General features: G+C 45.5%; 1 protein-coding gene across 2 annotated transcripts in view; it reads left to right on the top strand.

The window, feature by feature from the left end:
* Positions 1-26886, top strand: part of malt1 (MALT paracaspase 1) — a 210270-nt gene that overhangs the window by 169100 nt on the left and 14284 nt on the right. For both annotated transcript variants that reach the window (XM_072497344.1, XM_072497345.1), the window contains exons 14-16: positions 6696-6823; positions 8717-8866; positions 20608-20765. In XM_072497344.1, the coding sequence (XP_072353445.1) occupies positions 6696-6823; positions 8717-8866; positions 20608-20765 (436 nt within the window). The remainder of the gene's footprint in view (positions 1-6695; positions 6824-8716; positions 8867-20607; positions 20766-26886) is intronic.

Here is a 26886-nt window from a genome sequence, read left to right as displayed (position 1 = left end):
CGATCTAACCAAAAACAGATTCAGTTCTGGGTGGGTTTAGCGCCGGAGACAACCCCACTGTCTTAACAGCACTGTTTTTTTTCGCCAAGACTGGACTCAGTCGCATTTCCTGCACTGAGGAGCTCCACTCGTCAATGCAGGAAGGAAATCACCCCCGTTGCCTCGACCCCTGACGTCACCCCCGGACCCTCCCAATGCCCCAATTCGTCTATCTGGAGGGGTCCTTGAGCCCCGCCGCACCCCACTTACTAAGTGCAGGGCACCCCCAGGCCAAACCCCAGCATGGGCTAAATGCCACCTGGGCACCTTGACACTGCCAGCCTAGCATCCTAGCAGTGCCCTGGTCAGCCTGGCAGTGCCACTTGGGCATCCAGGTAGTGCTGAACTGTCACCTGGGTGGCAGTGCTAGTGTGCTCAGGTAGCATTGCCAGGGTACCAGGCTGGCAGTGTCAAGGTGTTAAGCAGTGCCAGTGTGCCACCGTGCCCAGATACCAACCACGTGGGGGCCTACGCTCACCTGGGAGACCCCCCAAGTACCGTTCTGCCTGATCCCAGTTTGTGGGGTCCAGTGCTAAACGGCACCAGGCTGGGAACTCCTTGGGGAGACAGGTAGATCCCGGGACCAGTTCGATCTGGCGTCGGCAAACTTAAGTCACTTAACTCTGCAAGTCTGCGACCCACCCATTGTGATCTCATGAGGCGTAACGGCCACTGGGAATCCCAGAAGAGGCCTCTCGCGAGATCTACCTGCCCCGCCCTGTCACAATTCTGACAGGACACAGCCGCTAAATCACGCCCTCTGTCTCTTTATATAAGTTATTGATAGAGATTGTAAATGGCTGAGGCCCCAGCATTGATCATTACAGCACCCCACTGATCACAACCTGCCAACTTGAGAATGCACCCGTTTATGCCTGGTCTTTGTTTCCTGTCCACTAACCTATCTTCTGTCCAAGCTAATATAGTAACCCCAACTCCAACCTATCTTGCTTATTAATCTTTTTTGCGTTACCTTATCAAATGCCTTTTGGAAATGCAAGTATGCTACATTTACTGGTTCCCCCTTATTTGCACTGCCAGTTACATCCTCAAAACTCAAATAAATTTGGCAAACGTGATTTCCCTTTTGTAAAAATATGTTGATTTTGTCTTTTTTATACTATGACATTCTAAGTGTATTAAGACTTCCGTAATAATATATTTCAGCACCTGTCAGAGATACACCTACCCATGGCAGTATGGGTAGGAGTGACCACCGCACAGTCCTTGTGAAGTCAAAGTTCCGTCTTCACATTGCGCATACCCTCCGTCGTGTTATGTGGCACTACCTTGGTGCTAAATGAGATAAATTCAGAACAGATATACCAGCTCAAAACTGAGCATCCACAAGGTGCTGACAGCCATCAGCAGCAGCAGAATTATATTCAGCCACAAGTAACCTCCTGGCCCAGTATATCCTTCACTCTAGTCATTATATTGAGCAAAGGTATCAATCAAACCTAGTTCAAGAGTGCAGGGGGCAATCCAGGAGAAGCATAAGGAATAACTAAAATGAACTGTCAACCTGATGTAGCTACAATACAGGAGTATTTGCATACCAAACAATTTAAACAGAATGCAATAGTCAGAAATAAGTGATTTCATAATCAATAGATCAGACTTAGGCTCGACAGTCCTGCCACCACTAATCGTGAATGGTGGTGGGCAATTAAACAACTAACAGGAGGAGGAGGCTCCACAAATATTCCCATTCTCAATGAGTACAACAATTCAGTACAACAGACAAGACTGAGGCATTTGCAACCATCTTCAGCCAGAAGTGCTGTGATATCAAGAAACAGCTGAAGGCATTGAATACTGTAAAGTTTATGGACGTTAACAATATCGTAGAAATAGTACTCCAGAACTATCTACGACCCTAGCCAAGTTGTTCTAGATGAGCTACAACACTGGTATCTACCGGACAATGTGGAAAATTACCCAATTGTGTCCTTGGAAAAACAAGCCAAATTCAACCAGCCCATTATTGTCCCATCACCCTCCTCTGGATCATCAGCAAGGTGATGGAAGATGCCGTCAACAGTGCTGTCAAGCAGCAAGTGCACAGCAATGAACTGCTCACTGACGCTCAATGGCTCACTGATGCCGACGACATATGCAGCAATACCTGGACAAGAGTCAGGCTTTGGCTGATAAGTGGCAAGTAACATTCATGCCACACAAGTGCCAGGAAAATGATCATCCCAGCAACAGAGAATGTAATCATTGTCCCTTGACTTTCGTTGGTATTACCATTTCTGAATGCTCCACTGTCACCATCCTATGTGTTACTATTGGCCAAAAGCTAACTGAACCAACCGTATAAATAAATAAATACTATGGCTACAAGAGCAGGTCAGAGGCTGTGAATTCTGCAAAGAGTAACTCATCTCCTTACTCCTCAAAGCCTTTCCAGCATCGACCAGGCACCGGTCAGGATTGTAATAGAATACTCTCCACTTGCCTGGATCAATGCAGCTCCAGCAACACTCAAGAAACTCAACACCATCCAGGACAAAACGGCCTGCTTGATTGGTACCCTTTCCAGAAATATTTAATTCTCCCACCATCGATACAAGAAGCAATGCAGCAGTTCACCATGGTTCCTTCTAAAGTACCCACCAAACCCATGGCCTCTACCACCTGATGTGTTATGTACTCTGGGATAACACAGGCTGCAACTGGATGCAGCTTTAACCAAAAGATACTCCAGACCTTGAAGTTAGTTCAGTCTGATTTATTGAACCAGTCGCACAGTTAGCACAGTTCTCTATGAGTTCGACTCTCTGCTAACCTAAGTGTGGTTACTCTGTCTGACTGAACCAGACTAGCTCTTAGCCACGTGCTGGAGGTGTGATACTGTACATACACCCTGACTCACTCTGTAGATGTTCATCAGTGGAAAGAGGCAGAGTGTGAGTGCCTCGTGCCTTTTATAGTGAGATACCACCCCTGAGTGTCCTGCCTGCTCATTGGTCATGTCCTGTTCTCTGTGTTCATTAGCTGCCTGTCTGTGCCTGTCTGTATATCATTATCTGCATGTCTGCATATCATGACACCACCTAGAATGACAAAAGTAAGGAGTCTTACAACACCAGGTTAAAGTCCAACAGGTTTGTTTCAAATCACTAGCTTTCGGAGCACTGCTCCTTCCTCAGGTGAATAAAGAGGTATGTTCCAGAAACATATATGTATAGACAAAGTCAAAGATGCCAGACAATGCTTTGAATGTGAGCATCTGCAAATGCTAACTACCTATTTCTCAACGGCAATTTGGGATGGCCTACCCTTTCAGCAATGGCCATATCCCATGAAATATTTTTTCAAAAATTTACCACTAATGGATAGCAGTCTAAGCGGCGTGTAGTTCCCAATTTTTAACCCTCCTTTGAATAGCGTTCACATTGTTAACTTGCAATCTGCTGGGATCACTCCTGAATTTAAGGAATTTTGGAAAAGCACAGCCAGAGCGTCTACTATCTCAGCAACTATCTCTTGTGTTACACTAGGATGTGGACAATCGGGTCCAGAGGATTTGCTGGCTCTTACTTCTTTACTTTTCTCCATTTTCTTTCTTTACAGATATATATTTCCTTAATTTCCACATTATTTTTAGCATCTAGGTAACCTTCTATTTCTGGTGTGCAACCTGTGACTTCTATTGTGAACAGTAAGAAGTCTTACAACACCAGGTTAAAGTCCAACAGGTTTGTTTCGATGTCACTAGCTTTCGGAGCGCTGCTCCTTCCTCAGGTGAATGAAGAGGTATGTTCCAGAAACACATATATAGACAGATTCAAAGATGCCAAACAATGCTTGGAATGCGACCATTAGCAGGTGATTAAATCTTTACAGATACAGAGATGGGGTGACCCCAGGTTAAAGAGGTGTGAATTGCATCAAGCCAGGACAGTTCATAGGATTTCGCAGGCCAGATGGTGGGGGATGAATGTAATGCGACATGAATCCCAGGTCCCGGTTGAGGCCGCACTCATGTGTGCGGAACTTGGCTATAAGTTTCTGCTCGGCGATTCTGCGTTGTCGCGCGTCCTGAAGGCCGCCTTGGAGAACGCTTACCCGGAGATCAGAGGCTGAATGCCCTTGACTGCTGAAGTGTTCCCCGACTGGAAGGGAACATTCCTGCCTGGTGATTGTTGCGCGATGTCCGTTCATTCGTTGTCGCAGCGTCTGCATGGTCTCGCCAATGTACCACGCTTCGGGACATCCTTTCCTGCAGCGTATGAGGTAGACAACGTTGGCCGAGTCGCACGAATATGTACCGCGTACCTGGTGGGTGGTGTTCTCACGTGTAATAGTGGTATCCATGTCGATGATCTGGCACGTCTTGCAGAGATTGCCATGGCAGGGTTGTGTGGTGTCGTGGTCACTGTTCTGAAGACTGGGTAGTTTGCTGCAAACAATTTGAGGTTTGAGGTTGCGCGGTTGTTTGAAGGCAAGTAGTGGGGGTGTGGGGATGACGTTGGCAAGATGTTCATCGTCATCAATGACGTGTTGAAGGCTGTGAAGAAGATGACGTAGTTTCTCCGCTCCGGGGAAGTACTGGACGACGAAGGGTATTCTGTCGGCTGTGTCCCATGTTTGTCTTCTGAGGAGGTCGGTGCGGTTTTTCGCTGTGGCGCGTTGGAACTGTCGATCGATGAGTCGAGTGCCATATCCCATTCGTACGAGGGCATCTTTCAACATCTGTAGATGGCTGTTACGCTCCTCCTCGTCTGAGCAGATCCTGTGTATTCTATTGTGAAGACAGACAAAAAATATTTGTTCAATGTCTCTGCCATTTCCCCTTTCCCCAGAATAATTACTTCTGACTCTGCTTCTAAGGAACTAACATTTACTTTAACCACTGTTCCTTTTTACATACCTAGAACTCTTAAAATCTGTTTTTATATTCTTGACTAGTTTGCTCTGGCATTCTATTTTTCCCTTTTTAATATTTTTGATGGCCTTTTGCTGGTTTCTAAAACACTCCCAATCTTCAGACCTGCTGTGGTTCTTTGCAACCTTATAAGCCTCTTTTGAAAATCTAACACTATCCTTAATTTCCTGAGTGAGCTACTGATTGATCTTTCTTGCTGAAGTTTTGTTTTTCAATGGAATGTATTTTTGTTGAACATTTTAAATTGCTTCTTTACATGTTTATCCACTATTTATTTATAGCAGTACCTTTTAGACAATTTGCCCAAATCAACCAGTTCTACTGTCCGACACATCAAGTTGGCTTGGTTTAGGTTTTAGATTTTTTTTGTGATTGGAGTATGTTGTTTTCAAACCCAACATGGAATTCAATTGAATTATGATCACTAGTTCCTGCATGAGATTATTAAATAACCCTGCCTCATTCCACAATGATAGATCTAAAATGGCCTTGTCCCTAGTGGTTCCACAATCAGGAAACTGTCACAAAAACATTCAGAAACTCATCTTCTAGACCATGGCCGGGATTCTCCGAGCCTCCCCGCCAAAATGGCACTCGGCACGGGGCGGGAAATGAGGCCTCAGACCCGCAATCGGGTCCGACGCCAGGACGTGATTCTCCGGTGACTGGAGAATCAACGCCAGTCAAGTGGCGCCAGTCGGGGGCCGTTGAAAGAGGCCCCCGCGGTGATTCTCCGCAGTCGACCGGCCAAGTTCCCGCCGGCGTGGTTCACATATGGTTCCACATGGCAGGAGCTCAGCGTCGCGGCTGCGGTGGCCGTTCTGGTGGGAGGTGGGTGATCAGTCTCTGGGAGGGGGGCCTCCACGACGGCCAGGCCCGCGATCGGGGGCCACCGATCGGTGGGCGCGCGGGATTTGGGGGAGGCCTTCCTTCTTCCGCGCCGACCCGCTGTGTGGCTCCACCATGTTGCGTGGCTCCGGCGCGGAAACGGCCGCCACACGCATGCGCGGACCTGCAGCCAGCCGCCACGCACGGCAGTGCAGGGCCGTGGACGGCAGCTGGAGCAGCGCGGAGCACTCCAGCGCCGTGCTGGCCCCCTGAATCGCTGGTCCAAGAGGCCCATTGACGCCGGCGTGAAACACGCTGGTGTTTGTGTCGGCGTCAACACTTAGCCACGTTTTTGGAGAATCCCGGCCCACCTTTGCCAAGTTGATTGGTCCCGTCCATATGAAGACTAAAGTCTCCACATTTATGACGTTTATGACATTGTCTTTGTTGTGCACTCCAATAACTTCTTATTTAATGATCTGTCCAACAGTATAAGGAGACCTTGTGGCTCAGTGGGTAGTGTTCCTGCCTCTGAACTACAAGCTCCGGGTTCAAGTCCCACCCCAGGGCTTGATGGCCAAGGAAGTTACGTTCATAACCCAGTTGAGTTTCAACCAGGCAAATCCTTCCAAAGCAAGTCAATGGCTGGCAGTAAGAACGAGAGATACTCCTGGTCAGCCAAGCTTGATGTGGAGTGGTGCCCCTCAAGCTATAAACCTCTGGCGACAAACCCACAACATGTTCAAGGAAATCCTCGCAATGGGAACAGAGGAAAGTCTGTCTTTGCATCACTAGGTGTGGGAAGAGAAATAACAACCAACAGTATAACTATTGTTAAGCAGTCTATAAACTGCCCAATGTAAGTGATGAAATGGAATTAAAGTATTTGAAATGCTTATAAATGTAAAATGTTTATTTTCTACATTTCAAGATGTCAAGGGGCAGAAGCATTTGAAATTCAACATTTTGGATTAGCAAATGGCATATTTATGAAATTTTTGAAGGGACGCCTGTTAGAGGATGAAAAAATCACAGTGTTACTTGACAGAGTTGCTGAAGGTAATTCCTTTATTTTCATAACTAAATGAGAGATGCTTCTTTATTGCTAACTGTGTATTTGATACATTTGGGTTTGATATATATGGAAACTAATTGCTATTACTGAGTCTACAAACCAAGCTAGTAAGAAATCCACACAATTAACACCCCTCTTGCCTTCTGAGGCAGAGGTTTGTGGTTCAAGGTACAGTACAGACTTGAGCACATACACTAGGCTGACAGTTCATGTGGAGGCAGGAGACTATAAAATTCAGTGAGTTATCTTGGCCAACATTCCTCCTTCAACCAACAGCAAATACAGATTGTTTCATCTATTAACTTGATGATTGTGAAATCATGCTGGGTTTACATAACACTTTCTTGGTTACATCCATGGGAACATTTCCATTTGTCACATAAGCAATCCTCATGTAAAGTTCTCAATTTTGTGACAAATTGTCCAGGATATTCCATTCAGGCTTCAGGGCCCTGCTGTCGCACTCAAATTGAGGGCTAGATCAGAGGTCAGAAGCTCAGACCATATGGGGATAAGTCACTCACCTGTGAATTTCCCCAAGTTGGCCCATTAATGGCTGGAGGGTGGACTGGACATGTAATTAAGCATGGCAAGTAGGTGCTTGAAGCTTGAGGGCTAACAAGGCCTTCTAGTTTCGAAGCAGCAGGAGGCACGCTTCAATATTTTAAAATGTGAATTAAATGGCCTTAACAGCTGGGCTACCCTCTGCCACAGGTTGACCTTTGGCTGTAGCTTAATGCAGGTCACCTCCAGGCAGCTGCCACGGTCTCTATGGCCTAACCGACTGGAAAATCCAAATTGGCCTCTTGACTATAAGCCTTGAATGACCTATGATGGGGGATTAGCCCAGCCCAGTCCTGCTGCCCCCCACACCCCCATCCAGCCTCTGGGGAAAACGGCCCAGGGAAGGTGGGCAAAGTTCGTCAACTGGCATGCCAGCCAACAGTGTGAAATTATGTGCCTTCCTGCCTTTGTGCCTGCCCCAGTTGGGATCTAAAAAAATTAGCCTATTGTACCCAATCATGGGCATTCATTAGAACAATGGTTGACACTGTCCAAGTCCTTCATTGTTAGCAGAGAAAATACTTTCATCCCAGCTGTAAAGTTCCAGGCGAGTGACCACACGGAAGTGAAGACTGTTAAAAAAACTCAATATTTATTTTACCTACTAGAATACAACTCCTACTCCCCAAAGACTCACCCGTGCCAAGCCCACATTGGGGCCGGGGTATTTATGTTGCACCGAACCCTTGCTTAAGGGTGTAGCCCCCTCAACTGGGGTGATCATATTCAGGTGAGGCCACTGGGACTCTGATGTTGCAGACCCCATGGAGTAAATTCTCCCACCCCCGCCCCAACCTTGATTCTGATGACTACAGAAAGTGAATGAGGAAGTTGTGATTACATGGCACCAAGTTTTAGATTGCAAGAGGAAGGGATGATTGCATGAGGTAATAGGTTTCACATTTGTGAGGACCTGATGGTCTGACAAGTCTTCATTTCAACAGACTAAAACATTTACAATAAATAGAAAGAAGCGATTGGACATGAAGCATCAGGTGTAGAGTTTAAAATGCCAGCCATATGAAAATGATAACACCAGTTTTTTAAAAAGCGAAGATGCAAACAGGGCTTCTGAAAATAATAGGTTTAAAGCTGTAATGTGGAGGTTTTGGGTTTATTGAAGAATGTTGATTTTATTTTTAAATGATTGAACTCGCCTTCCTGCTCTTTCTAGTTCAGATGAAAGGTTGCTGCTCAAAGCCCTATCTCATCTTTTCAGACCTTGGCAGTCCTGCCGCTTATTTTATTGGGAATGTTTTCGCGTGGCAGTATGTTTTCTCCTTTTCATGTCGCACTGATGTTTTAAATTGCAGATATGGGAAAATGTGATCTTACTAAAGGAAAACAAGCTCTGGAAATTCGCAGCAGCTTATGCGAGAAGAGAGCTTTGACCGACCCAATCCACTCATCCGGCTGCTCCACAGAATCCCTGGCACGCAACCTGCAGTGGGCAAAGGCTCACGGTAAAACATTGCTATATTTGGCAAAGGCTCAGCGTTGGTGGAGGGTGGAATTGGACTGAGGCCTGGTTTGCGACAGCTCCAGTTATTGTCCAGTCATTTCAAGCATGCAATAAACATGAAACCTGAGCCAAAGGAGAAATGCTGACAATCCGCACTGCTGCTCAGGCAGGCTGGGGGTATTTAGATTTGACAAGTCAGCTTTCCCAGCACGAGCTTTGTGTGGCAAGAATTTGCATCAAGGATTCAGTGGCACACTCTGCTTCGCACAATTTTCCTTTCTGGGGATGAAGAATTATCTGAGGGAATTTGAACTTTGAAGTTGAATTCCAAATATACAATCCTGCTTCATAAAGGTTGTACTGGGAATAGGCACTTTGGTGTAAAACATACGCCAGATATCATGAACCCAAGAGATCAAATGAAGGGGTATGCATATAGAGCTCAGAAATAGGTCCTTAATGAATTTTTATGCCAGTTTTGTAGATTTCCCCGCTTATTAATGTAAAATTGTCTGTAATAGACCTGAGGTTTCCCCCTCCCAGATGCATCACAGTGTCTGGAGCTCAGCTTGCAGCTCAATGACTCTGAGTCGATAGACCTCAAGTTGCAGACATTTACTCCAGACGTGATTGCCCTGGATCGCACCGGCATCCAGGAACTCCCACATCCTGCAGTCGGAACACATCACCTACCCTGCCTTCTTTATGATGTGTTTATTTCTTTTTATTAATTTATAATTAACAAACACGCCTACTCCTAATAAACTACTGTTAGTAAAGCTTACTGCAACTAATAAAAGCTCATATTACTAATAAATTACACAAGTTTTGAAATTAAATACGCAAAGCAAGCTAAATAGGTTTATAAGATTGGAAGGTTATTTTATTGAAACATATAAGATCCTGAGGGTGGGTGCTGAAAGATGTTCCCACCTATGGGAGAGACTAGAACCAGGGGACACGGTTTACAAATAATGGGGCTCCCATTTAAACAGAAACGAGAAGTGATTATCTCTTTGAGGGCCGTGAGTAATTGGAAATCTCTCCTCCAGAGAGCAATAGAGGCAGAATCATTTTTAAGGCAGAGGTAGATAGATTCTTGACTAACAAGGGAGACTAAAGGTTATCAGGGATAGTTGGAATGCGGAGTTGAGACCATAATCAGATCAGTGCCTGTTCGGGTACACTGAGGGTGAATTCAGAATGTCCAATTCACCTAACAAGCACGTCTTTCAGGACTTGTGTGAGGAAACCGGAGCGCCGGTGGGTTCTCCCTCAGTGTACTCAAACAGGCGCCGGAGTGTAGCGACTCGGCGATTCACACAGCAACTTCATTGCAGCGTAATGTAAGTCTACTTGTGACACTAATAAATATTATTTTATTAAATGGCGTAGCAGGCTCAAGGGGCCACATGGCCTTCTCCTGTTCCAAATTTGTATGTTTGTTATTGGTTGAAGTTGGTGTTAAGAAGGATGGTGAGAATGTTACACATGAAAATGAAAATCGCTTATTGTCACAAGTAGGCTTCAAATGAAGTTATTGTGAAAAACCCCTAGTCGCCACATTCCGGCGCCTGTTCGGGAAGGCTGGTACGGGAATTGAACCGTGCTACTGGCCTGCCTTGGTCTGCTTTCAATGCCAGCGATTTAGCCCTGTGCCCTAGCTCACCAATGATGCTTCTCAAGCTAACTTTGAATGAATCTCACCTGGGTAAAGTTTCATTTGGAGCTAATTTGGCATAGTGGGAGTAGCCGAAAGGCCCGATACAGACCACAAATTGGGCCTTAGGTCGTAATTATTTTAAATATTCTTTCATGGAATGTGAGGTGTTGCTGACGAGGCTAATATTTGTTTCCCAACCCTATTTGCCCTTAATGTGGTAATGAGTTGCCTTCGTCAACCACTGCAATCCATGTGGTGTAGGAACACTCACAGTGCTGTTAGGGAGGCAGTTCCAGATTCTCGAGCCAGTGGCGGCGAAGGAACAGTGATTTAGTTCCAATTCAGGATGGTGACTGGCTTGGAGGGGAACCCGCAGGTGGTGGTGTTGTTATGCATCTGCTGCCCTTGTCCTTCTTGATGGGGGAGGTCACCGATTTGAGTTGCTGCAGTGCATTTTCTTGATGGTGCACACTGCTGCCACAATGTATCAGTGGTGGAGGAAGTAAATGTTTAAGATGGAAGAGGGGTTGCTGGCCAAATGGACTGCTGTGACCTGTATGGTGTTGATCTACTTCAGTGTTGTTGGAGCTGCACTCATCCAGACAACTGGGCAGTATTCCATCCCACTCCTGACTTGTAACTGGTAGATGGAGGACTGGCTTTAGGGAGTCAGTGAGTTACTCACCACAGGATTCCTGGCATCTGACCTGCACTTGTGGCCCAGGATTAATATGGCTGGTCAGTTCAAATTCTGGCCAAAGGTTGACCCACAGGATGTTGATAGTGGGTTTCAGTGATGGTAATTGTAATTATGCACTTTAACAGATCTCATTAGAAATACAAACGGTATTTATTAAAAAGAAAAACTATACAGCAGCAGCACAGCTGCCCTCTTAAGCAATTATGCTTAAGAGAGGACTCCACTACCTGAGATGATCACCCACTCTCAGTCCCAATTTGTCCCCCAAACCAGGTGACACTTACTCTGCTATGTTGCCCTTAAAGGGACAATCACTACAAATCATCACATCCCTCTTCCTTTAATCCCTTTATACAATCTTCAATAACTAAGTTACTGAATCCTAAATTCTAATTAAACATTATGTACGTGAGTTGGACAATTATAAATCGAGTCTTTGAGAGTATTTTCTGTTTCTTGTAGAGCACATAATTCTGTAGTCTGGGATGCTTCCATAGGATCGACATTAACAAGAACTGCAATAATGGGTACCTCTTCTGGCTTAGGCAGTTCATTACTACTTGCTACCACGGAGACATCAGTTATGTCAATAACAGGTTGATCAGGTACTTTGGTGCTTAGGGGTTCGATAACATTTCTTGGTGGCAATGCTGACTGCTGGAGCATCTCTCTACTCCTCAAGTGATCCACATGTTTACAAATGATCCATACTTCCATGCCTACTGGGCATAATAGGGTCTAGTCTAAGAGACATAATTCCGGGGATCCAACTTGATCCACGACCGATGTTTCATAATATGACACCATGTCATATTATGTACTTAATATGTTTTTTTATAATGTTGCAGTGGTGATGGCTCATTGATGAAATCTTTGAGGCTTGTGTGTTTGTGCAATTCTGTTATGGCATGTAATCTCAGCTTCTTTCTCTGTCTGAATTGCTGATTATACTGTCAATTTCAATGTTTTTACCTCTTCATTTAATTTTACGTTGTCAGGCTTGCTTCTTCAGGCTCTTATTCTACCAATACAATTATTCACTGGACTTGTTCTTATTTTCTAGTTGCTTTTTCATGGAGTTCAGCTTATTCTCCATTGTCTCATTAATGTCTCCTTCTTAACTTTATTTTGTAAATGTTTATACCTTTTTTAAAGTTTACTGTCAGTCACTTTATCTTGCTGTTTTAATGTCTACTCTCGAGCTTTAATTCTTTTTTATGATGATTCTACTTTATGTTTAATGGTGCCTATTTTCTATTGAAGTCTTTAATTTCTGCATTTCTTCGCAGGGGAATCCATCATATTCTTACTGGACATATACATTTCACAAATGGAACTACATTTGGAACTATAGTATATTTTGTTGCTCTCCTTCTGGGGTCTTTTGTTGCCCACCTTCTGGGGTCTTTTATTGTCTACTTCCTTGGGTCTTTTAGTGCCCACCTTCTGGGGTTTTTCATTACCCTCCTTCTGGGGTCTTTCATTTCCATCCTTCTGGGATCCTTCATTGCCCTCCTTCTGGTGTCCTTCATTACCCTCCTTCTGTGGTCTTTCATTTCCTTCCTTCTGGTGTCCTTCATTACCCTCCTTCTGTGGTCTTTCATTTCCTTCCTTCTGGAGTCCTTCATTATCCTCCTTCTGGGGTCCTTTCATTTGCCTCCTTCTGGGATCTTTTATTGCCCTCCTTCTGGGGGGGGGTTTCGGAAACCGGCGGGGTGGGAACTCCGGCACGAAGGAGTGGCGTGAACCATTCCGGCGTCGGGCCACCCCGAAGGTGCGGAATCCTCCGCTCCTTCAGCGGCTAGGCCGGTGCCAGAGTGGTTTGTGCTGCGCCAGCCGGCACGGAAGGGGCTTGGCGCCATGCCAACCGGCACCGAAGGGTCTCTGCAACCGGTGCGAATTGGCGCATGCGCTGGAGCGCCAGCGTGTGCTGGCATCATCCCAGCGCATGCGCAGGTGGGGTTCATCTCCACGCCAGCCATCGCGGACCGGTACACCAGCCAGTGCGAAGGAATAGAGTGTCCCCACGGCACAGGCCCGCCTGCGGACCGGTGGGCCCCGATCACGAGCCAGGCCACCATGGGGGCACCCCCCTGGGCCAGATCGCCCCGCTGGTCCCCGGAGGCCGGCCGCAGAGCCAGGTCCCGCCGGTAAGTACCAGCTCTAATTTATGCTGCCGGACCGGCCTAAAACGGGCGGCCGCTCGGCCCATCGCGGGCCGGGGAATTCAGTTGGCCCCGGGGCCCACAGCGTCGCGCCGGTCCTCGCCATTCTCCAAGGCGGGAGGCGCAATTCACGTCAGTGGGATTTGTGGGGGGCCAGAGAATTCGGCAGCCGGCGGGGGCGGGATTCATGCTGACACCCAGCGATTCTCCGACCCGGCGGGGGTTCGGCGAATCCTGCCCGGGTCTTTCATTTCCTTCATTCTGGGGTCTTGCATTGCCCTCCTTCTGGTGTTTTCTTTTGCCCACTTTCTGGTGTCTTCTATTGCCTCCTATTTGAGGTCTTCATTGCCTCCTCAGATCTTCCGCTGCCTCTTTCTTGAGGTCTTCATTGCCCCCGCGCCGATTTCCTGTTGCCTGTTCCTTGAGGTCTTCATTGCCTCCTCTGAGGTCTTCTGCTGCATCTTCCTTGAGATTTTAATTGCCTCCTCTTTGAAGTCTTTATTGCTTGTGCACCTTTCTTGAAAGTTGCCCTTTATCTGGGCCTTCTCCAATTTTATGCCCTTAGCTGTTTGTTTCTTCTTGTGGGTGCCGCTTTAAGTGCTTTGCCACATTAAATGTATTACCACTTTAAATGCATTACTTCTTTAAATCTAACGCCACATTAAGACTGTCATTTTTTGTTCACTGAGCTGTCAGGAGCTGCCGGTTTTCTCTGCGTTTTTCCTGGTGCTTTGAAGTTTTGGCACAAACCTTGTTGCTCTTTTTTGAACTGTTAAAACTGCTTCCTTTTCTAAGGGAAGTTCATTTCAGCAATTTCTTCAGGTTTTTTTTCTTCAGGCCATTTGGAGAGTCTGTTTTCTTTCTTTTTGAAGGTGCTTTTTTGTGTCAATTTCACTGGGTGACGAGGTGTTGTCAAAGTCCAAGGGGCAGTTGTTTTTGAAGCTTTTGTAAACAGATTGAGGACTTCTCTCCTTTTGAAAACTACAGAACTTATCTGCTTGAAGTCCATCAGTGCAGAAACTGCAGCCGCGAGACCCTCGCAGTTTCTGCTCCGACAATGGGATCTTGTCAGTCTGAGCCTCTTCATTTTCCCACGCTTTTGGACACCTATTGTAGCTCGCTTCACCCACTTTTCTTAAAAAAACTCAAAGCACAGCTTTCTGTGTTCTCTTTTCTTTAAAAAAAACTTTGCAGCAACTCTTTTTTTAACTTTAAGTTCTACTTTTTTTTTAAACCTAAAGCCACAGCTCTTGATTCTCAGGATTCTTTTCTCTTGACGTTCTTTCTCCATTTGTTTCTGAACTTTTGACTGCGCTGACAACTTGGGTTTGTTCTGTGTCTGTGGCTCAATCTCTCAAATGCAGTGAGCCCCCCGTCTACAATATGCATGGAGGTATGTTTCTTCATTTTGCTCACCTTTCTTGGGGATGCTGATCCACGGATCTTGCCATGTTCTCTCTGTTGCCCAGACAGCTTGGAGCTGTCCAACTTTTCAGATTTTACATTACTCGGGGTCTGGAAAATCTCAACTTCTCGAAAGGTCTTTTTGCCCAATGAGAGGCATCCTGGTGAGAATTGTTTTTCTGACCTCAATTAAAACAGGATACTCACAGGTGTCAAACCAGAGGCAGTGTCATGATGATTTTATCCTTGTTGCCAGATATAATTATGTACTTTCACAAATGTCTGTTTAGCATAGGGCTAAATCGCTGGCTTTGAAAGCAGACCAAGGCAGGCCAGCAGCATGGTTCAATTCCCGTAACAGCCTCCCCGAACAGGCGCCGGAATGTGGCGACTAGGGGCTTTTCACAGTAACTTCATTTGAAGCCTACTTGTGACAATAAGCGATTTTCATTTCATTTCATTTTCATTTCAAATGTCATTAGAAACACAAAAGTACTCATTCACAAGAACTATACAACAGCCAGCATGGCTGCCTTTGAACCCGACATGTCTTCTGCCTAAGAGAGGACTTCACTGTGGTGATTACCTACTCTCAGTGCCATTTGGTCACCAACCCATGTGACCCTTACTCTGCTGTGTTGCCCTTAAAGGGACAATCATCACAAATCACTACAGTAATGTAATTGTATGTCAAGAAGAGATGATTTGATTCTCTCTTGCTGGAGATAATTATTTGCCGGTATTTCTGTGGCGCGAACGTTACTTGCCACTTAGCAGCCCAAGCCTGAATGTTGTTCGGGTCTTGTTACGCATGGACCCAGACGGCATCAGTATCGGAGGAGTTGTGAATGGTACAGAACATTGGTGTTTTAGATGTGAGCAGCTGGCATCTGTTGTGCCTTCACAGCAGCTTGCACACTGCAGATCATTGATGGTGGGGCCACTAGGCTCGCCAGCAGCAGTCTAAAGGTGTGCCTCTCTCGGGAGATTGTGGTGGGTTATACTGGGTGGGAGAGAGATGGTTGATTGTAACAAATCTGCAGCCTGGTAGGTATACATGGCCCTTTTAGCTCCATTGGAAGGATTATAAGAAAGAACTTTGACCTGACCCAGGCGTACGCAAATAGAAAAATGGGCGCATTGACTATTAATTTCTACCGTCTTATATCCAAACCATGGGAATTCATTAAATTACTTCTACACATACAAAGAACAAAGAACAATACAGCACAGGAACAGGCCCTTCGGCCCTCCAAGCCTGTATCGGTCATGATACCAATCTTTGCCAAAACTGTCTGCACATCCTTGTGCCGTATCCCTCTATACCCATCCTATCCGTGTGTTTGTCAAGATACCTTTTGAACGCCATTAATGAAATTGCTTCCACAATCTCCCCTGGCAACGCGTTCCAGGCACTCACCACCCTCTGCGTAAAAAACCTGCCTCGCTCATCTCCTCTAAACTTTGCTCCCTGGACCTTAAACCTATGCCCCATGGTGACTGACTCCTCCATCCTGGGAAAGAGTGCCTGCCCATCCACTCTATCCATGCCCCTCATAATCTTGTAGACCCCTATCAGTTCACCCCTCAACCTCCGTCTTTCTAATGAAAACAGTCCGAGTCTATTCAGCCTCTCCACATAGCTAACACCCTCCAGAGCAGGCAACATCTGGTTAACCTCCTCTGCACCCTCTCCAAAGCCTCCACATCCTTCTGGTGTGGCCACCAGAATTGTGCGCAATATTCCAAGTGCGGCCTTACCAAGATTCTATATAACTGGAGCATGACTTGCCAGTTTTTATACTCAATGCCCTGTCCAATGAAGGCAAGCATTCTGTATGCTTTCTTGACTACCTTGTCCACTTATGTTGGCACCTTCAAAGATCTGTGGACCTGCACGCCCAGATCGCTCTGAATTTCTATATTCCTAAGAGTTTCACCATTTATGGTATATTTCCCCTCTATATTAGACCTACCAAAATGAATTACCTCACATTTGTCCGGATTAAACTCCATTTGCCATTTCTCTGCCCAAGTCTCCAACCTATCTATGTCCTGCTGTAACTTCTGACAATCCTCAACACTATCTGACGCAGCACCAACTTTGGAGTCATCCGCGAACTTACTAATCAAACCGGCTACATTTTCCTCCAAATCGTTTATGTACACCACAAACAACAGAGGCCCAAGCACAGATCCCTGTGGAACACCACTAGTCACAACCTTCCATTCAGAAAAACACCCTTCTGCTGCTACTCTTTGCCTTCTGTGACCGAGCCAGTGCTGTATCCATCTTACCCCCTCACCTCTGATCCCGTGTGACTTCACCTTTTGTACCAGCCATGAGGCACCTTGTCAAAGACTTTACTGAAGTCCATGTATATGGTTTTGCTTCCAGATCATAGTCATTCTGTCCCCAGTATTCCTTTGTGGATTCCTTTTCTGTTTTTCCATGTCTACACAATGCATTAAAAAAACTGAACAATCTAAGTTTCTAAATAATATATTGCTAAAATTGCTATAAAAGAAGTAATTTCAGCTAACATTAATGAGCTAAAAGGTGAAAATACTTCAGGGTCCAATTCCATTTATTACAGAGTGTCAGGGGAAATGTGTGCGACTTGCTGGCTCATATATTTAATAACTGATTAAGTTCTGGATTGATTCCTGTAGACTGCCGTACAGCTTTTGTTGTCTTATTCAAGATGAGTCAGAAATTAAATCCTTCTAATTCTGTGAGTTTAATACTGTTTAGAAAAAAACATCTGGAAAGGTTAGGATTTGGATCACTTGGAAAGTTCAGCAGGCATTAAGGATTCTCAGTATGATATTGCTAACTTTGGTCCTGTCTCACTAATCTAATTGAAATTCATGAAGAATGGTAAAGGAAGATAATTCTGCTGCTGTTATGAACTAGCTTCCAGACTGATTGAATCGATATGGCCATATGTGATCAGTGATATTAAAAGTGGACACATGAGGTGTTGTGCACGTGAATTTAGCAAACTCTGTTGTTTTCCATGCAAGTATATCCGTTAAGTTAAGGGAAAAGAGAGATTCAAGGGTAATGGTTAGTCGTTTGTTGAAAGTGCATGATGTGTGATGGTTACAGGGCGAATGCTGCTAAAATTGCAATGGGACAGGGGTGGGGCAAGTAGGTGGTGTGCATCCCACCTGCTGGATTTTCTGTGCAGCTGTTGCCTTCAAATCTATGGGCGGGGGAGCGAAGAATCAGTCCCTGGAAAAATATTGGCTTGGCGGGAATGGGGTTTTAAAATTGTGGTTGCATTTCGGTTGGATAAATAGGTCACCAGAAAAGAATAGGATGGAACTCTGCTGTATCACTAACTCAAACCTATCAGCCCCATGCCTACTGATCCAAATTGACTCTCATACCAACAATGTCTCAATTTTAAATTTCTCATCTTTGTTTTCGAATCTCCCATAGTGTCACCCCTCCAGCCCGACAACCTTTCAAATCTCTGCACTTCTCCAATTGTGGCCCGTTGTGCAAACCTAGCTTTTATTGTTTCACCATTGGTGGCTGTTCCTTAAGCTGCCTCGGCCCTTAATCCTAGAATTCCTCCTCTAAACCTCATTGCTGCTCTCTTCCTTTAAAATGCTCCATAAAATTTTCTTTGACCAAAGAACAAAGAAAAGTACATCACCGGAACAGGCCCTTCGGCCCTCCAAGCCTGTGCCAACCATGCTGCCCGTCTATACTAAAATCTTCCACACTTCCTGGGTCCGTATCGCTCTATTCCCATCCTATTCATGTATTTGTCAAGATGCCCCTTAAATATCTCTATTGTCCTTGCTTCCACCACCTCCTCCGGCAGCGAGTTCCAGGCACCCACTGCCCTCTGTGTAGAAGACTTGCCTCGTACATCGCCTCTAAACCTTGCCCCCTGCACCTTAAACCTATGCCCCCTAGTAATTGACCCCTCTACCCTGGGAAAAAGCCTCTGACTATCCACTCTGTCTATGCCCCTCATAGTTTTGTAGACATCTATCAGGTTGCCCCTCAATCTCCATCATTCCAGTGAGAACAAACCAAGTTTATTCAACCTCTCCTCCTAGCTAATGCCCTCCATACCAGGCAACATCCTGGTAAATCTCTTCTGCATCCTCTCTAAAGCCTCCACATCCTTCTGGTAGTGTGGCGACCAGAATTGAACACTATACTCCAAGCTTTGGTCACCTGTCCTGACAGCTCCTTATTATCTCCTGTGAAACATTTTGTTGTGTAGTATATCGTTAAAGCTGTGATATAAATACCAGTTGTAGCTGTAGGATGGGAGGCCTAAAATACAAAATCCATTGAGTAAAAGATCAGCCATCAGGAATTACTTCTGTTTTCCAAAATGTCGTAGCCCTTTGGAGCAAACTGTGGAAAATTGTAATGGGTAGGAAATTGTTGGAATCCTTTAAAAGGGAAGCTTGTCTAGGATTAATATTTGATTGCTTAAGTGTTGGAGAGGAAGAGAGGCCCTGGGCAGGATACTCCAATCCCACGGCAGTGTCCACGCCGTCCTAAACACCGTCGCGTTTTACGACAGTGTGAACGCGCCGCTCCAGATGCAGATCCTGCCGCGAACTGGGTGCTGCGGGATCTGCACATGCGCAGTTGCGCCGGCACCAACGAGGACATGCGCAGTGGCGCCGGCGCTAACGCGCACATGCGCAGTGGCCTCCTTCAACGCGCCGGACCCGAAGCAACATAGCACAGGGCTACAGGGGCCGGCAAGTGGGAAAGGCCTCCCCCAGCCACAGAGGCCGGCCCACTGATCGGTGGGTCCTAATCGCGGGCCAGGCCACATCGGAGGCCCTCCCTGGGGTCGGACACCCCCCCCCTCCCTCCCACAAGCTGCCACCCGACCCTTGCACGCCGGGCTCCTGCCGGCCCAGAGCAGGTTAGAATGGCGCCGGCGGGACACGGCTCCTTTCCTACGGCCGCTCAGCCCAACTGGGCCGGAGAATTGGTGGGCCGGCCGCATAGAGCGGCCCGCGACCGACGCCGCGCCAACCACGCTGGTGCCAATGGCGCTGATTCTCCGCACAGCGTGCCGGCATGTCGGGGCGGCGTGGCCCGTTCGCAGGGATTCTCCGGCCCAGCGCGGGGCTGGCAGAATCCCGCCCCCTATGTCTTGGCCTTTGCCTCCCTGATACGCCGGACATGGATTTTGCTAGGGTGGGGGGACTCGGAGCCGGGGGAAAGGGGGTGCGGGGGAGGGGGGGGGGCTGCGGGGGCAACCTGCCGGAATACTTGAGTTTGGAACAGATTAAGTTCATTTTGAAAGGGTCAGTTAATGGGTTCGCCCGGAGGTGGAAGCCACTCATCGACTTTTTTAAGGAGGATTGAGGTATTAGCGGAGGGAAGGGGGGGGGGGGTGGAGGGGAGGGGAGGGTGGGTGGAGGGGGGGTGGGGGGGGGGATAGCTGGTTAAGGAGGAGGGGAAAGGGGGGGTGGCTATTTATTATGCTGTAAAAGTTTGCTTTTGCTCTCACAGGTGTGTTTGTTGTTTATATAAATGCCTCAATAAAATATATTTATTTAATGTGTGGGAGAGGGTTTCCCCCTAATGTTTCCTGAATTAGATTTGTTTTCTCGTTTGTCCCAGGAAATAACCAAATGAGTTAACAAATGGCATCCGAGGTAGCGCTACAGTTTTTATGCGGCAGCCTTCATGAGTTGATTTTGTTTTCATGTGTCCCCATATCTATAATCTCATGTCATTTTTGTATTATTAAATTTAAAAGCAAACATGTGTCTATGCTCCATTAACTGCCATCTAATATTTGTGTTTTCAGAGCTACCCGAAAGTATGTGGCTTGAGTTCGACTGCGGTGTCCAAATTCAACTTGGTTTTGCTGCCGAGTTCTCAAATGTCATGATAATTTACACACGTATTGTGAAGAAACCACAAGGAATTATAATGTGCGAGGCATATGTCACAGATTTTCCACCGGTAAAATTTGTTTTCTTTCTCCGAACGGGATTGATAGTTGGATTTTTAAAACGTGTTCATGGGACGTGGGTGTCACAGGCTGTGCCAGCATTTATTCCCATCCCTAATTGCCCTTGAGGGGGCAGTTAAGAGTCAACCACATTGCTGTGGGTCTGGAGTCACATGCAGGTAGGCCAGACCAGGTAAGGACAACAGATTTCCTCCCCTAAAGGACATTAGTGAACCAGATGGGTTTTTATGACAATCGACAATGGTTTCATGGTCATCATTTGACTTTTAATTCCAGACTTTTTTATCGAATTCAAATTTCACCATCTGCGGTGGCGGGGTTTGAACCGCGGTCCCCAGAGCATTACCCTGGGTTTCTCGTTTACTAGTCCAATGACAATGCCACTAGACCACCACATTCCCACTGACATAGTTTAAGTGACGGCAAATTACAATTTTGTGTCAGATGGGTAGGTGAGACAGATTCTTGATTACATTAATAGAACTGAAATGAAGTGGGGAAGCAACTTGTTTGTGAGACCCAGCAGGTAAAAAGGCCTCAGCACCAGGTCCAATTGACCTGTAGACCCTGTGCTTGTTGACATATGTTGGCCCCCAATTAAGCAATGCCTCAAATTTTCAAATCCAACAATGACTTTGCCCCTCCCTACCTCTGTCACCTCTTCCAACCCTCCAGGTTCTCTGCACGCCTCCATTTCTGACCTCCTGCGCAGTTCTGATTTGAATCACTCTGCCATCGGTGGCCTTGCCTTCAGCTGTTGAAGCAGCAAATCCTGGAATTCCCTCCTACACCTCTCCACTTCTCTTTCATCCTTTATTACGCCCCATAACCATACCTCTTTGACCAAGCATTTGGTCATCTGGCCTAATATTTCCTTTTGTGGCTAAGTATTCAATTTTGTTTGGTGCTCCTGTAAAGCACCATTGGATGTTTTACTACCTGGGACGGCACGGCGGCACAGTGGTTAGCACAGTTGCCTCACAGAGTCAGGGACCTAGGTTGAATTCCGGCCTTGGGTGACTGTCTGTGGAGTTTGCACATTCTCCCCGTGTCTATGTGGGTTTCCTCCGGGTGCTTTGGTTTCATCCCACAGTCCAAAGATGTGCAGGTTAGGTGAATTGGCCATGTTAAATTGCTCCTTAGGGTCCAGGGATGTGTAGGTTAGTTAAGGGGTTATTGGGATAGGACAGAGAAGTGGGCTAGGCTGGAGTCCTCTTTCAGAGGATCGGTGCAGACCTGATGGGCCAAATAGCCTCCTTCTGCACTGTAGGGATTCTATGATTCTATGGTTAAAGGAGCTACATAAATAAAATGTTGTTGTCACATCACTGGGTGAGTTTCTAACTCGCCCTGCCACCCTCCCACCCAGAGTTAATATCAAACCCTTCTTCTTAGAAGGAAGTTATTAGGAAAATAGGATAGCATAGATTAGGTAATAATATGGAAGAGGAACAAATTGGAAAATGGCCCGAAGAAAAGTACCCGAAGTCACAGAAAGTTGTGTAGATGGAAACCGGAATTTGCAAAGCGACATTCACAGATGAAGCGAATAGACAAAACTGGTGGACTTCAATCTGGGGAAGCATGAAGCTATCCAGTTTTAATATGAGAAATTAAACTAAATATGTCCTTAATGGTCAGAGAGTCAGAGCTACGGAGGAGCAAACAGAAGTAGGTGGCCATGTGCATATACCACTAAAAGCTAGTGGACAAGTGGAAAACATGATCAAAAAGGCTAATGGAATGTTATCCCTTAGTTCAAGAGGATTGAATTTCAAAGTGTGGAAGTGATACTTCAGTTGTACTGAGATTCCTGTTGTGCCTGTCAGGAAATCATGGGCACACTTGTTAAGAGCACAGCTGATGTTAAATGCTAGGGTATTCCAAAATCCAGAAGGGAACCGATGAATGCTCGCTCTCAACTGTATTTTGCAAATTGGTATAATGTGAAGAAAGATAATACTAATGAACAAGGTCCCAGACTCGTTTGGGATGCTTTTAAACAAAATAAATGTTTATTAAGCAATAAAACACACAAGAAAGTCAACTAAACATATACTTAATTACATTAATGACTATTCACATCTTTAAATTTACCCAGTTCTCAACCCTCTATTTTCCTAACCTCAGGGCTAAACCTCCCAAATAAGATCCCATCGGTTTCAAAACAAGAAGCAAAATCCAGCAATAGTTACCAAACCAGGCACCTATATGTTTTGGGATTGCTTCCAATGTAGAATAGAGAAACTGGCTTCTTGACATCAGCTTTGTCCAGGCACAGCTTGTTTGGGGTGGTCACAGCTTATTGCTGTGTGGGCTGCAATCTCAAACAGCTCTCTTGCACAGGGTGAATTTGCCTCTGATGTACTGTTTTTCTTTTTGATCTTCCCTTCTTTGAACTAACCGTCTCAGAAGCCATTTTTAATGATCTTTATTACATGAGCACACCTTTTAGAATGTAAATGTGATACTCACCCCTTCTTCCATTGTTATCAACTTGCCCAAGGTGCACGGTAGCACAGTGGTTAGCACTGTTGCTTCACAGCACCAGGGACCCGGGTTCGATTCCCGGCTTGGGTCACTGCCTGTGTGGAGTCTGCAGGTTCTCCACGTGTCCACGTGGGTTTCCTCCAACAAGTCCCAAAAGACGTGCATCTTAGGTGAATTGGACATTCTGAATTCTCCCTGAGTGTACCCGAACAGACGCGTAATGTGGCGATTAGAGGATTTTCACAGTAACTTCATTGCAGTGTTAATGTTTTTTTTTAATATATTTAGAGTACCCAATTCATTTTTTCCAACTGAGGGGCAGTTTAGCATGGCCAATCCACCTACCCTGCACATCTTTGGGTTGTGGGGGCAAAACCCACGCAAACACGGAGAGAATGTGCAAACTCCACACGGACAGTGACTCAGAGCCGGGATCGAACCTGGAACTTGGCGCTGTGAGGCAGCAGTGCTAACCACTCTGCCACCGTGCTGCCCATTGCAGTGTTAATGTAAGCCGACTTGTGACACTAATAAAGATTATTATTATAAATATTTGTCCCCAGTGTGACGAGGATAATCTGCATATCAACGCCCTAGTTCTTCTATTAACCCAACCAACCTATATTTCTTCCAATTGGATTCTTATTTCTCACTTTTTCTGAACACACTATTTAAGATTAGAATGGAAAGCTGTGAGTTGTGTACCTGTGATCCCCCATCATCAAATGGTAGATGGGTGAGGCTCCCTGCTGTTGGCCTAGACTCAGAACATTGCCCCACACCAGTATCACATGTACTCCGATATTTCCTTTTACTAATTTTGTGGGCAGGGGGAAAACAGGCATAACTGGATAGGGACATTCAGGGTCCTCGCTAGCCTGCCTTGTGCTGGATGATCTTCCAAAATTACAGGACTAACATCACAGTGTGACAGTAAAGGATTTCAATATGTAGCCAGCTGAATATATTTTGTAAACATGATCACACGCACTTGCTTTTGCATCTTCAGTAGCTTAAAATAGCATGGATGGTATTTAAATCTGTAAAGAAGAGAAATCTTCATCTCTTGCATTCAGCTGATGCTCTGTCAATCTCAAATAGACCCTCAGGCTATGAGCAGAGCGGAATTGGCCTGCCTAGCTAGCAAGATTTGGCAAAGAGCCCAGTTTTGATCAAATTTCCAACATCAGCTGGTCACAGAGTGGCACGGACATTGACCACAGGATAAAACCATCTGTCTTACCTGCCCATCTCTTCAGTTGAAGCTCACATTGGGAATGATTGGGAAAATAAAGTAAAATAAATCAAATAAAAGGTCTGTGACATATCTATTTGAATATATGCTAAGTATCTGGAACATAAAAACCAGTTTCGAAGAAAGGTTAAAGAAGAGGTTGACTGAAGAGATGGTGGAGGCTTTGGTTTAATATTTAGGGGCTCTGCCTCAGAATGGAGAACAGGAAATGTTGTTTCAGTATTCAGAAAATGAAATTAATCAGGGAGGTAACCAAACATCTATAGTAGGAGCAATATACACTGGCACTATGTAACATGATGTGGAGATGCCGGTGTTGGACTGGGGTGAGCATAGTAAGAAGTCTTACAACACCAGGTTAAAGTCCAACAGGTTTGTTTCAAATCACTAGCTTTCGGAGCACTGCTCCTGCCTCGGGTGAATCTGAGGAAGGAGCAGTGTCTGAAAGCTAGTGATTTGAAACATACCTGTTGGACTTTAACCTGGTGTAGAAAGACTTCTTACTATGTAACATGCTATTGACACTTATGTCAAGAATGCAGAAGCTATCAAACTTTGAGTAGAATGCACTGTTCTAATCTCCATATTATACATTTTTTTATTCTTTCATGGGATCTGACCATCGCTGGCTAGGACAGCATCTATTGCCCATCCCAAGTTGCCTTTGAGGTGGTGGTGGTGAGCTACCTTCATGAACTGTTGATTAAATAGAGGCACTGGAGACGATTTACAAGAATGATACCAGCATGTGAAGTTCTGCTTCTCAGGAAAGATTTAATAAGCTGGGATTCTTATATTGATCTAGAAAAGTGAATGTTGAGGGGCTGGTAAGACCTGGTGCAGGTCTTTAAGATTGTGAAAGAGGTTTATTAGGCTAGATATATGGAAGATGTTTTCACTCATTGGGAAGACCAAAACTAGTGAGGAGGCGGTGGTGTAGTGGTTGAACATTGAACTTGGAACATACAGTGCAGAAGGAGGCCATTCGGCCCATCGGGCCTGCACCGACCCACTTAAGCCCTCACTTCCACCCTATCCCCTTAACCCAATAACCCCTCCTAACCTTTTTGGACACTAAGGGCAATTTAACATGGCCAATCCACCTAACCTGCATGCCTTTGGACTGTGGGAGTAAATCGGAGCACCCAGAGGGAACCCACGCAGACACGGGAGAACGTGCAGACTCCGCACAGACAGTAACCCAGCAGGGAATCAAACCTGGGACCCTGGCGCTGTGAAGCCACAGGGCTAGCCACTTGTGCTACTGTGCTGGCCTAGTAATCCAGAGACCCAGAGGACTCAGGGGTCCCGGGTTTAAATCCCACGACTGCAGATGGCGAAATTTGAATCAATAAAAACCTTGAATTAAAAGTCTATTGATGACCATGAAACCATTGTCATAAAAACTCATTTGGTTCACCAATGCCCTTTAGGGAAGGACATCTGTCATCACTATATGTGACTCCAGACCCACATCAATGAGGTTGACTCTTAACTGCCCCTCAATGGCAATTAGAGATGGGCAATAAATTCAGGCCCAGCCAGCGATGCCCATGTTTCATGAATGAATAAAAACAAAAGATAGTCACTAATAATTTCAATCGGGAATGCAGGAAAAATGCATCGAAAAGAGTGGCTAGAATGTGGAGCTATCACGAGGAATAGTTGAGGTGAATAGCATTTAAGTATTTAAGTAATAGTATTTAAGAGGAAGCGAGATAAATGCATGAGGAATTAAGTTATGCTGATAGAGTTACAGTTGAAGAGGAGTGGGATGTGGTTCATGTATATGTGGTACAGTATAATTCTATGTAATAAGCAAGGGAAACAACTTGTTGCAATGCAAATTGTCACTGTAAATCCTGATTATCTTTTTAATTTTCCAAATTAGAGCAAGTGTAAGCAATTCAACCCTTTGAACCTGCTCCACATTTGATTAGGTCATAGCTGGTCCTCAGCTCCATTTATCCATCTTTGTTCCATAATCCTGAATAAGCAAAAATCTATTGATTCCAGTCTTTAACAATTCAATCAACACAGTGCCTTGGGAAGGCAGGATTTGACATACAAGAAGGGATTGGGTTGACTAGGCCTGTATTCACTGGAAGTTAGAAGAATGAGAGGGGATCTAATTGAAACAAAAAACTATGGAGGCCAAATCAAAGCCAGTGAGATGACTGAAGGCTCCAGAGCGCAGGCAGAGAATACCATTTTGTCCATTCTTGGGATTGTTTAATTGAGCAGACTCTTGGTGTGAAGGAAGGAGGAAGGACTGTAAAGATGCCTTGGAGACATATTTCTACTTTTAAAAAATGTTCTTTGCTGTGGTATCTTTGTAGTGTTCTACATAAGTTGCAAGGTGAAAT

The sequence above is a fragment of the Scyliorhinus torazame genome, chromosome 3, assembly GCF_047496885.1.
Source record: "Scyliorhinus torazame isolate Kashiwa2021f chromosome 3, sScyTor2.1, whole genome shotgun sequence".
NCBI lineage: Eukaryota > Metazoa > Chordata > Chondrichthyes > Carcharhiniformes > Scyliorhinidae > Scyliorhinus > Scyliorhinus torazame.
The sequence above is the reverse complement of the archived record's forward strand: the minus strand, read 5'-3'. Positions and strand labels throughout refer to the sequence as shown.